The sequence below is a fragment of the Larus michahellis genome, chromosome 7, assembly GCF_964199755.1.
Source record: "Larus michahellis chromosome 7, bLarMic1.1, whole genome shotgun sequence".
Classification (NCBI taxonomy): Eukaryota; Metazoa; Chordata; class Aves; order Charadriiformes; family Laridae; genus Larus; species Larus michahellis.
The window spans coordinates 39,986,011-39,998,297 of record NC_133902.1 but is presented as its reverse complement, the minus strand read 5'-3'; the positions used below and the strand labels follow the sequence as shown (position 1 = coordinate 39,998,297).

General features: G+C 37.0%; 1 protein-coding gene across 5 annotated transcripts in view; it reads left to right on the top strand.

Annotated features, from left to right (window-relative positions):
- Window positions 1–12,287, top strand: part of SCN2A (sodium voltage-gated channel alpha subunit 2) — a 78,814-nt gene that overhangs the window by 31,883 nt on the left and 34,644 nt on the right. For 3 of the 5 annotated variants that reach the window (XM_074595669.1, XM_074595670.1, XM_074595671.1), the window contains exons 8-13: window positions 2,951–3,014; window positions 3,578–3,719; window positions 4,533–4,739; window positions 6,037–6,327; window positions 9,510–9,890; window positions 10,872–11,004. In XM_074595669.1, coding sequence (XP_074451770.1) covers window positions 2,951–3,014; window positions 3,578–3,719; window positions 4,533–4,739; window positions 6,037–6,327; window positions 9,510–9,890; window positions 10,872–11,004 — 1,218 coding nt within the window. The remainder of the gene's footprint in view (window positions 1–2,950; window positions 3,015–3,577; window positions 3,720–4,532; window positions 4,740–6,036; window positions 6,328–9,509; window positions 9,891–10,871; window positions 11,005–12,287) is intronic. The other 2 variants (XM_074595672.1, XM_074595673.1) reach the window with 1 other exon arrangement.

Below are 12,287 nucleotides of genomic sequence, written 5' to 3'. Positions count from 1 at the left end.
TGATATTTCTTCTGGAACTTCCTGAGTGTCTCTGCACCCCACTCCCTTGCACAACACAGACATGCCTTTATGAGAGTACTGGTAGTTTATCCCATGCTTCTTATTCTAGCAAAATAAGAACTAGGTGACATATTACATATCTTTTAATTTGTTTCTTATCTGTGGAAAATCAAGAAATTAGCGTGTTTGTCCAACTCTGGACATATCTGTAGTAGATTGCTATTCTGTCTTTCATAATGGTAGATAGTTTCAGTCTCTCCAATTTATCTATTTAGTCTCTCCAGTTTATTTTCATGTATTTAGGGTTTTAACTTTGTAGTTAGGCATAATCTTAGGTTTTTTATAAAGTCTGTTTAAATGCTGTAACTGATGCCTGTATCACTGAAAGTTAGGAAACCTCAGTTTAATAGCTAAATGCTTTTGGATCCAAGTCTTATTGCCTTATAATCCTTTAATATACTTATCATTTCAGCATGCTTGTAGTATCATAGAAATGTAGTCTTGGAGAAGATTTTGGGTGATAACCTATTCTTAAAAACATCTGAAAAACAGATTCCATTCCATTCCTCTTTAGCTGCTTCTGGTACTAAATCACACAAATAGACAGTTTTTTCTAAATGTCTGACCTGAATTCTCCTAATTTCAGTTTGAATATGTTACTCCTACTCCTGTGGACTTAGAAATAAGATAATCATAGCCTACTTAAATTACTCTTTATGGTATTTTAAAACTGTTATCTTCTTTATTTCTAGTCTTTTCTAAACCAAGCAAGCCTATTTTGTTTTGCATTTTCTATACCTATTTTAACATTTTTTTTTCTTTTTTGGATTCTTTCTAATTAGTTTGGGTTTTTTGTTTTTTGTTTTCTTTTTGGGTTTTTTTAATGAGATGCTCTAATCTGGTACTTAATCCTCTAATAAATTAGAAGTAATTACCTCATGTGCCATATATGCAACATGGCTATTAACACATCTCAAAATGACATTATTTTTATATCAGCAGTGTATTGTTAATTCCCAGTCAGCTTGCAGTTCATGACAGTCACTGCATCATTTTTACAGCAGTGTCCATGGACAGATCCTGTCTATTTTGCATTTATGTATTTGATTTTGCCTTGTCAGCTGTTGCATTTTCCACTTGTCTCTGTTGAAATAAATCCAATTGCTTTTGGACCAGCTTGTTAGTTTGTAAAGGTCATTCTAAATTTCAATCATTTTCTCTTCTAGCTTGATGTCTTCAGAATACTTGACGCATTTTTTCTATTATTTCACATCTTCAGTTGGTAATGAACTCATTATGAAAACCAGGTATAGCACAGATCCCTGGAGGATCTTCAGAAAGCTGCCCTTAGAAATTGACATTAGGCCACTGGCAACTGCTCTCTGAGAGTCTTTTTTTCTAGTATTTTGTAAGAATTGCAGCCAGAACGTATCTCCTTTATTTGCTTATGAAAGTGTTGTGTAGGACTTGTACCCATGACTGTTGTCCTGTTATTAAATTGGCAGGACACAGGAATAGTTTTATATATGGCATATTGTTTATAAACTCATATTGACTATTTTTATTACTTTATCATTATCATCTTTGTATTGAAAAATGTATAATTTGAATGTTTTCAAAAATAGTGGCCTGAGAGTTGAGCTGACTGGATAGTTTAACTGGATCCTCTGCTTACCAGAGGAGGAGCTGTGCTGCATGAAAATGTGAATTAGGCCCACAGATAATTTTGAAACTCCAGCTTGGTGCCCATCTTCATCTTTAAACTTTTTAAGCTTTTAAAGTAGGGGTTAGATCTCTCATGGGGCACGACTATGTGAGCACTGGAATGTCTGAAAATCCACTGTTTTCTTATCTGATAGCTGAGAATAGATTGCAGATGCACATTATGCATATAATCTCTCTCTCTCTTCTAAAAAAGCAGATTTTATACTGTCTCTCTCATAATACTGGTGGTGTCAGAGTAGAAGCAGTCAATAGGAACTGGTTGCAATTCCCTGTTTGTCTCTTTAGCATTAGCCCTCAGTTAGTTCATGCCAGCTAAGCTAGTCCATGCCAGCTGGCAGTGAATCTCAAGAAACCATCTGCTTCCTGGGAACAGCCAGAACATACCTAATTTTGGCAACTTTAGTTTAATGTGCCACCTGACCCAAAAATCTCCACTAGAGAGTCCCATTTTACCATAAGAATCCCAAACTAGGAATTGATGGCAAATTTTTTTTCCCTTTCTGCCTCAAAGCAAACAAAGAAAAGAAAAGAATGTGCTGGGGGCTTTTAAGACTTCCATTTCTTTAAATTGTATTTTACCTCATTTTGATAGTTAGCCTATTAACAAAATACATATAGGTACTTCAAGTACATTTCTCGGCTATAGAATTCCATGTAGTAATTTTTTGTAATGTACAATAAAAGCTTGGTTTCTCCCTCAGCTGCTCGAGTCAAGATCCAATTAGCAATTTCTTGTGCATGTTGTGTTGCGTTTTCATGCTGCAAAAATTTCAGTACTTTTTAAAGTAATATTTGGATAAAATAGTATGTAGTAAATACTTATAAATGAATAACACTGAATGGTATGTATCAAAATGCATGAACAAAGGCAGGGAATCACCCTTATCCTTTGTCTTGTTTTCCTGGTATTTGTTCACTCATTTGCTGACATACACATTTGGTATTCCACCCATTGTATCTTACTCATTTTGGTAGGTTACTGAGAATTAGCTGTACAACTACCTTTCTATTTTCTAAAGAAAGGCCAACTTCAAGACTCTATATTTTCTTGTCAAAACAGTATTTTCCATGCTTTTTTTCATTCCTAATAATTATATATTGCAGTTAAAGTGTTAGCTCTGCTTATTTCTTTGAAGTGTAAAAGTCTATAACGTTGCTCAATTTCCATTAGGTATAAATGATGTCTTTCTCATCACCTTTTTAATTTTTATTTTTTTTAAAACAGATCATTTCTACTTCTTGGAAGGACAAAATGATGCTCTGCTGTGTGGCAATAGCTCAGATGCAGGGTAAGAAAACGGTCATCATTTTTCATTATGCATCGAGAAAAAAGAATTTGCTGCTTAGAATAGCTCAGGTGGTCAACTTTAGTATCAACTGTACTGTAGATTTGCAAATTACCAATGTTTTGCAATTGAAACTATACCTAAATATAACTTATGTGATTTGAGTTTACACAGGCACTTTCTTCAGCATCTTAAGCTAATTTTATAAAAGTAACCGCGAGTGCTATGTGCATAAATTTACTGCCAGCTTACTGACAACTGTTTATCATCAGCCATGCTAGTTGACATTCTTCTCTTGTCCTGGTTAAGATGTGTTGATATGACAAATTGTGGGGAAGGGTAGACTACTATTAGTTATATTAGTAAAGCATTGAAATATCATTAGGAAATCGAATGAAAAAATGAAAACCAATAAGATATATATTTTTATCTTAGGTATGTAGAATAAAATTTTACTTGTTCATAATTTCATTAGCAACTGGTACTCCTGAACAATATTGTGATTTACTATAGCATATCGTAATTTAGAGTAGTTGTTAAAAATAGCATTTCCTCTTCTTTTGTAGTCAATGTCCAGAAGGCTATATATGTGTGAAAGCTGGTAGAAACCCCAACTATGGCTACACAAGTTTTGATACATTCAGTTGGGCATTCTTGTCACTGTTTCGATTGATGACTCAGGACTTTTGGGAGAATCTTTACCAGCTGGTGAGGACATATTAAAATAAACAGCACCATCACCAATACCATTACTACATAGTATTTGCATAGTTATTTTCATTCACGTGTCCCTAGGGCCTTTGGGACAGAAATCATCTTTTATTTCATATATGTAAGCTGTCTAAAACAATAGGGACCTTGTTCATGATTTAGGTTCCCGTGTGCCACTGAAATACATAAAAAGAAATAGCTGCTATTTTGTAAAGTTGGTTAAGCATTATTGTTTCTTTTCACTTAAATGAACTTAAGTTGTTAAAGCTTCTTGCCCAAACATGCTGTAAATAGATGCTAGTTAAAGTTATTTGCAGTCTAGTACAAATATATTGTCTTTGAAAAGGTTACATCTTGTCCCTGAACTACACGTATTCTTAACCTGAAGGACAGTGATGTTTTGCAGCATGACATTTTGTATACTGCACTGTCTTTGTGGCATTGTTTGGGACTGATGAGACAAGAAGGTAAGATGCTGATTAGTGGCCCCACTACTGTTAGATTTAAAGTCTATAATACAGATGTATAGTGGGGGCAGCAATTGCTACTACATATTTTCATTAGTAGACGTTCTGAAGTATTCAAACTACAGGATCTTATTTACCTTGACCATAGTAGACACAAAACTTGGATTTTTGCACATGTAGCCAGGATATAAAACTATTTGTGTATGGAAAAAGTAACTAAATCATCTTGTGCTGACCCAAAGCAATCTTATAATGTATTTCTAGATTGTAACACAGATGTTACCATGTTATGCAACAGTGTTTAAAAGTTTGCTAAAAATGTGTATTATTTCTTTTTCCCCAGACACTGCGTGCTGCTGGGAAAACATACATGATATTTTTTGTTTTGGTCATTTTCCTGGGTTCTTTCTACTTGATTAACTTGATCCTGGCTGTGGTTGCCATGGCCTATGAAGAACAGAATCAAGCAACCATGGAAGAAGCGGAACAGAAAGAAGCAGAATTTCAGCAAATGCTGGAACAACTGAAAAAGCAACAGGAAGAAGCTCAGGTATCCCTATAAAGTAAAATTCCGTCTTCCACTCATGATTGTGATCGGATGCTTTGTGTCCACATATGAGAATACTTTTACTCCCCTATTCCTAACAATATATTACCTTCAGTCTTATAAATTCCTTCCTTTTGCAAACAATCCTTAATGTTTTCCTTTGCATTGTTTCTGCTGGCTTGAGTGAACCTGTTAATTTGTGACCAAAATGATAACCAATAAGCTAAAGTACTGGATTTTCAAATTGGAGGTGGAAATTAACTTTTTTACTGAGCACTTGAACAAGTTGCCCTGAGTGCTGGTGGAATCACCATCCTTGGAGATAATCAAAAGCTGTCTGGACATTGTCCTGGGCAACCTGCTTTAGGTGATGCTTTCTGTGCTGGGGAAGTGGACCCGATGACCTCCAGAGGTTCCTTTCCAATCTCAGCTATTCTGTGATGCTGTGAAATGGAGATGGAGATGTGGGGGAAAAAACCCAGGAATTCCACTTATTTAAGTAACAGAAGCAAAACTATTGTAGGTGCTGTGGGAGAAATATTTTGCTTCAGCAACATCCGGGTTTTTCTACTCCTTCCCCAGCTCTCACAGCAGAAAGCCATAGTGCTCCAGTTTTAAAGACAACTCGAAAAAGTGAGAAACTGGAGAAAATGCTTCTGTGGTACAGACATCATGATTATATACTGCTTTGAAATTCCTTTTCATGTTTTGAAGACTCAGAAATCTTTAATAGGATAACTGATAATGTCTGCTTGGCATGTGGCCACATAGAGCAGAATTTGAACTGTCTTTCCTATAAGCACCTGGCAAAAGGGTTTTTTTGTTTGGTTGGTTAGTTGGTTTGTGTGGTTCTTTTTAACCACAACTTGTAAACAAATGTTAATCAAATGCTCCACAAATGTTTGAAACTTCAAACAGCAACAGGTCTCTAGTAGCCTGCATTTTAAATCAAATCTCTGATTATGGTTTGACCCTTGATTCCTTACTTTTACATAATATTTTAGGTGAAAAATCCATTGCAACTTATTGCTCCAGTCTAAACCAGATGCTTGTTAACTTGGTTCTCTGACAGCAGTTTTCCCTTGTGCTGCTCTACTTCCTGGTTTATGGTGCAGCGGCAAATGATGGTTTCTGTGGTATTTCACAAATTACACTTCTTATGGTACGCTGCGTTTATTGAATTGTGATCGTGTTTTTAATTTCAAAATCATAATTTTTTAAGAATGGCAATAAATTTAAAATAGTGAGTGGTGTGTGTTTGTATAAATGTTGTAAATTGCATATGTGCTTGTATGTATAGGCGGCAGCAGCAGCTGCAGCAGCTGACTCCAGAGATTATAGTGGAGTAGGTGGAATAGGTGGGTTCTCCGAAAGTTCTTCTGAGGCATCAAAACTGAGCTCAAAGAGTGCTAAAGAGAGGAGGAATAGAAGAAAGAAAAAAAAGCAAAAAGAACAATCTGAAGGCGAGGAGAAGGATGGGGAAGAATTTCACAAATCTGAATCAGAGGACAGCATCAAAAGGAAAGGCTTCCGACTTTCCATTGAAGGCAATAGACTGACATATGAAAAGAGATTCTCTTCCCCACATCAGGTACCATTGTATTATTACCTCTTAAACACCTTTGTTGTTTACTCATCATGTAAACAAACCCCTGTAAAGTAGTTTGGTCAATTCTTGCAAAAGGTACCACAAATTCTTTAATATCTTAAATCAAAGTATGATCATGTTAATACTTGCAGCCAAAGATTAAACTGTAAGAATTTTGTTTTTATTCTGAATTTATGTGTGAAAAATCAAAATAATGTGTATTAATTAATATGAGCTGAATTTCAAGTTTCTTAATGAAAATGGACCTATCTCCCCATCAAGACGGATGTATTCAGTATGATCAGTGGCTTCAAAATTTGGTTCACACATACAAAGGATTTTCATATTTTCAATCAGAAAAGTACTCAATTTGGGTTGCAAAAAACCCAGTAGAAATGGCATAAACGTTCATGTGAAATTTGACAAATTAATTGGTGTGAGACCATTAATTGTGTTATGTTAAAGAAGGTGGAAATATCTGTGGCAATGTGTCCTTGCATGTGTTCTCTTACATTGAAGCACTAGTGACTCAGAGTGCCATCTGCATCTCCCATCCAGACATTTATTTCATTTGATAGTTTTGTTATGTTATCCCTTCTACAGTTTTCAGAACTCCTCTTCATTTGCCCTCCTCCAAATCTCCCCTCAGCACTTCAAGTCCAGATCTCACATACATTCTGTCCTTTTTCTGCCCCTTTGTGTGCCTTAGTATGCTTCCTTTTATCACCACCTTCTTGATTCTCCCTGGTCGTTACAACTTGCTTTCTCCCCCTTTTTAGTCACTATTACTAAAGTAATTCCTTCCTTTTTAATCCTCTTCTATTAATGCCTCTGGAAAGCCTGTTTCATCCCTAAATAGATCATGAGCATCCATATTCTCTTCGTGTATCGCTTTCTCCAGCTCCCATTCTCAAAGAAGTTCAGACCTCTTCATCCAATATTTTCTTATTAAGGACTGCCCACCTTCGACCAGACTGTGGTGGGAATATAATGTTTCTGGCTTCCTATTTCTGCCAAGTTAACTCCTCCTTCCTCTTACTTCCTAATGTACCTCCATTTTTAATAGTATTGTATCCTTCCTCCCTCACCCCACCCCACCCCCATCCTTCGTCTGCCACCATTTTATGTTAACCATCTAAATAGCCTGTGTAAGACTTCATTGCTGAATTTGGTTAGTTCATGACTCATCCTGTTCCTTTTACAAATTTTGACACCTATATCCATTGACTTTAGCTTCATGTTGAAGACTCACCTGATCCCTTAGGTGCATATTCTTGCTTGTGTCTTCATTCAAACTGCAGCCTTATTCAACTGCAGCTCAATTCATCCATCTTGTTTGACATGAAGCACTCCTCATACAACTTGCTGCTTTTACCTTTTCATCTGCAAGTTCATTTACAGCTGTTTACTGTGACAGGTTAGCAATCCCCTCCCCTCTGATTTTCCAGCCCTACTTCCTTTTCACTCCGGGTTCTAGCCATTAAACAGAAATTCCACTCACCAGTTTTTAAAAACCGTTTCCTAGACAAAACTCAGGTTTATGTCTCATCTTTGACATTGTCCTTGACATTTCACTTGCTGTAACATGTAACTGACCATTATGTTTTTCTTGAAAACTTATTCTTCCGTACATTCATGATTTTGTCTCCTCTCAATTCTCCTGATTTAGTTGTGCTTTAGAAGATCCTTTTACCCCTTTGACAGTTTTCTAAGGGTTTTCCATGAGGCCTTTTGCTAGTTCCCGTCTCTCTTCCTCTCTCTCTCTATCTTTCAAAACTCTACTCTGGGCCCACAACTGTAAATCATTTTTAACTTGGACCTATTTACATGTCCCAATTACTGATGTATTCATCAAGAATGTTGTTGCAAAGAGCACTAACCTATCTCATTGCTTTTACCTAATTTACTAGTACCTAAAGATATTTTTTTAATACCATAAAACATACTGTGCCTAAAGTTCTTCCCAACCCACCTTGTCTACTTACAGTAAACAAGTGAAGTCCCAGCTTTGACAGACCCATGCCAGCATCCATAACCTCCTGTTAAATTTTCAAACTAGTTTCTTTGAGTTCTTTCTGGTATGCTGCCCCTCATGCTCGGAAGAAGCTCCCATGAGTTTCCACAGAACACTTCATTGCTTTCCTCAAATCCCTCTTTAAAACTCTCTTTTACCATGCTGCCTACAGAAAGCTTGACAGGGAAGTGACTTCAGGTGAGCTACGACCACTGTTTATCATACCCATCAATTTTGCCCCCTTTTATTCCCTCTCTTTTTGTATCCATCTGTTGTGTTACACTTAGATGATAAGTTCTTTGCAGAGGGCCTTTTTGTTCTGCATTTTGCAGTACCTCGCACAATGGGGCTCAGGTCCATAAAGATAAGTTGCAGAAGAGAAACAAAGACACTGCTTTCTTATGTATCATCTCTGCTGTTCATAGAGGTCTTGGGTGCTAATGCCAATCAATCAAGGAAAGGGAATCACTGATCTGAATTAAAATTAAGAACATGTATAATTATTTGCAAAGTTAGAGCATTATTTTGACTCTGATCCTGAAAAGATCCTCCCATAGCAGAACATTTACTCGTATGAGCAAACTGATGAAAATTAGTGAGACTTTTCATATAAAATTGCAGGCATATCTTCGCATATTCAGAATAGCTAAGACTTTAGAAAAGAAAGAAAAACCTTATCGTGGCCTACTTGACTAGTATCTGAAAAAATATGTATGTATTTTAAACTAGGAAGTATTTAGGAGCTACCTCTGTGTGCAGACTGAGTCACGGGAAATTTGCCTAAAATTTTATTTACTCAGTCTGTCAGACTAATGCCAACCTGGGGTAAACAGTGTCTAGATGTGCTTGCTCAGTTTATGAACAGTTGGCAATAAAACAGGCAGAATGGCAGAGGAAACAATTCTGTCAAGCAGTTTCTTTTACTCTAATTAAACCAATTGATTTCATATATCCAAAGTAGTAAAATAACTAGTCTTTGTCTGTCACTTATGTGCTCTTTGTTTACTATCCAAAAGGGAGTATATCGGGGGGGGGGGGCTGTACCAATTCATTTCTTTGTAGATGACCTTACCCTTTAAGACATATTAACACTGTGTTTTTTTCCCCTGTATGCAAACATTATATTTAAAGGGATTTTCATCTGATAATCATTGTTTTTATTTGCTTACAGTCTTTGCTGAGCATTCGTGGCTCCCTGTTTTCCCCAAGGCGCAATAGCAGAACAAGTCTTTTCAGCTTCAGAGGTCGAGCAAAGGATGTAGGATCAGAAAATGACTTTGCTGATGATGAGCACAGCACTTTTGAAGACAATGAGAGCAGAAGAGATTCTCTCTTTGTTCCTCATAGACATGGTGAACGGCGCAACAGTAACATTAGCCAGGCCAGTAGGTCATCCAGGACAATCCCTCAACTTCCAGCAAATGGGAAGATGCACAGCACTGTGGATTGCAATGGAGTAGTTTCTTTGGTCGGTGGGCCGCCAGCTCTGATGTCACCTACTGGACAGCTTCTGCCAGAGGTGATGATTGATAAAGCAGCCACTGCTAGCAATGTAAGAAAGTCTGCAATAGCTCAGGCATGATGTCCTCTCCCTGTATGATCAGCTACTGTTTCTACAGATTTAGTCACTTGGGAATGACTCCCTTTCTGGCCTTTCTGTGGATGCTCCTTTCATATATTCCAGTTATAAGCTAAAGCAGAAACTGAAAATTCATGCTAATTTACTGGAATTAACAGAATAGCATAGTAAACCATTGAATAAATGTACTATGTGTAGTCTCATACCCATTGATTCATTATGCTAACTGAAGACTTAACTGGAAGATTCGTATATCAGATAGGATATCAAAATGAAAAAAAAAATTATATCTACTTAATGGAATATATTAAATGAGTATTTAACTTCCCGCTGACCATATATGAAACTTTTGATATAACACTGATAGTACAACTTCCATGGGTTGTGATAGTGTTCCTGTCACATAGTTAATTTTTCTAGGGGCTTTTTTTTTGAGATGTCAACATTATTAAGTATTTTTTCTTTTATTTTGTTTGAAAACATGTTCTAGGAAATTGATAATGTATTCTAAGTTAAGAGTTATCTTAAGAAAATAGATTTACTGTTTGTGCTTTTACTGCTAGCTGTGTGGGCTGTGCATTTTCATGTTTAGAAAAAGGCTTCACTGCCTAATTAGAAAGAAATTTATGGCAGAGCTCATTGACAAGCATTGTGGCACTTTTTATAGTCTAAAAACTGATTATAGTCTAAAATCTGTTTTAATGTCTCAGCCTTGTTTCAGCAAAATACTTAAAACCATAATCCTTTATCATAAGAGCAATCCTACTGATGTATTTGGCTATTTGCTATATACAAAGTTAGGCATATGTTAGTCTATTGCAAAACCATGACATAAATAGAGCATGGTGCAGGAGAGTAAAGTGTTTTAAACCATTATACTTTTATAATAATTTACAGTGTTATTCTTATTAAAAGAACAATCAATAGAGTATTTTATCAGTGTTTTATTTTCAGGGCACTACTACAGAAACTGACTTAAGAAAGAGACGGTCTAGTTCTTATCATGTTCCTATGGACTACCTAACAGATCCTAGTGCAAGGCAAAGAGCAATGAGTATAGCCAGCATGCTTACTAACACAATGGAAGGTATGTAACACAGAATTTTTGTATGAAAAGGCCATAAAGTGCTCTTAAATATATGATACTTTAAGTAGTAGTGGTGTTTTAAGGCAGCTATTTCACTTGTAACTACACTTAGAATTACTTGTAAGAAAGGGAAAAATATTACTTTGAGGCTGAAATGACTATGCCCAAAATAGCAAATGGGAAGGTAATCATGAGTAATTTTGCACACGTGGACCATAATACTGTCTAAATAGTTGTCTGACTTAGGGTTTGCTCTAAGTGTCTATCTTTCATGAGGAAAATTTTAAATATTTTATTCATTCTATGTACAGAATCATAGAATGTTTTGGGTTGGAAGGAACTTTAAAGATCATCTAGTTCCAACCCCTCTGCCATGGTCAGGGACACCTTCCACTAGACCAGGTTGCTTAAAGCATCATCCAACCTCGCTTTGAATGTTTCCAGGGATGGGGCATCCACAGCTTCTCTGAGCAACCTGTTCCAGCATCTCACCGCCCTCACAGTAAAGAATTTCTTCCTAGTAGCTAATCTAAATCTCCCCTCTTTCAGTTTAAAACCATTACCCCTCATCCTATCACTAGACTCCCTGATAAAGGGTCCCTCCCCATCTTTCCTGTAGGCCCCCTTCAGGTACTGGAAGGCCACTATTAAGTTCTCCCCGGAGCCTTCTCTGCTTCAGGCTGAACAACCCCAACTCCCTCAGCCTGTCCTCATAGGTGCTCCAGCCCTCTGATCATCTTCGTGGCCCTCCTCTGGACCCGCTCTAACAGTTCCATGTCTTTCATACGCTGGGGACCCCAGGGCTGAACACAGTACTCCAGGTGGGGTCTCACAAGAGCGGAGCAGAGGGGGAGAATCACCTCCCTCGACCTGCTGGCCACACTTCTTTTGATGCAGCACAGGATGAGATTGGCTTTCTGGGCTGCGAGCACACATTGCCAGCTCATATTCACTTTTTCATCACCAATACCACCAAGTCTTTCTCCTCAGGGCTGCTCTCAATCCAGTCATCGGCCATCCTGTATGCCAGATTTCTAAGGCAAATTTCCGTTTTACGTCCTATGTAGCATTTGCTTGTGAATGGTTACTTTGTCTATTGAATATTTAGCATTCTTTTTAGATCAAATTTAAAACACAGTGGGACAGGTTGTTTTTAATTGCAATTTATTTTGACTGACAGCAGCATTGGTTTCAAAAGGTCTACAATATCAACAATTTATCAACAGTACCTTGGAAAACAGCATTTAGGCCTCACGGAAATACCCAGGTGATACTGCAATAGA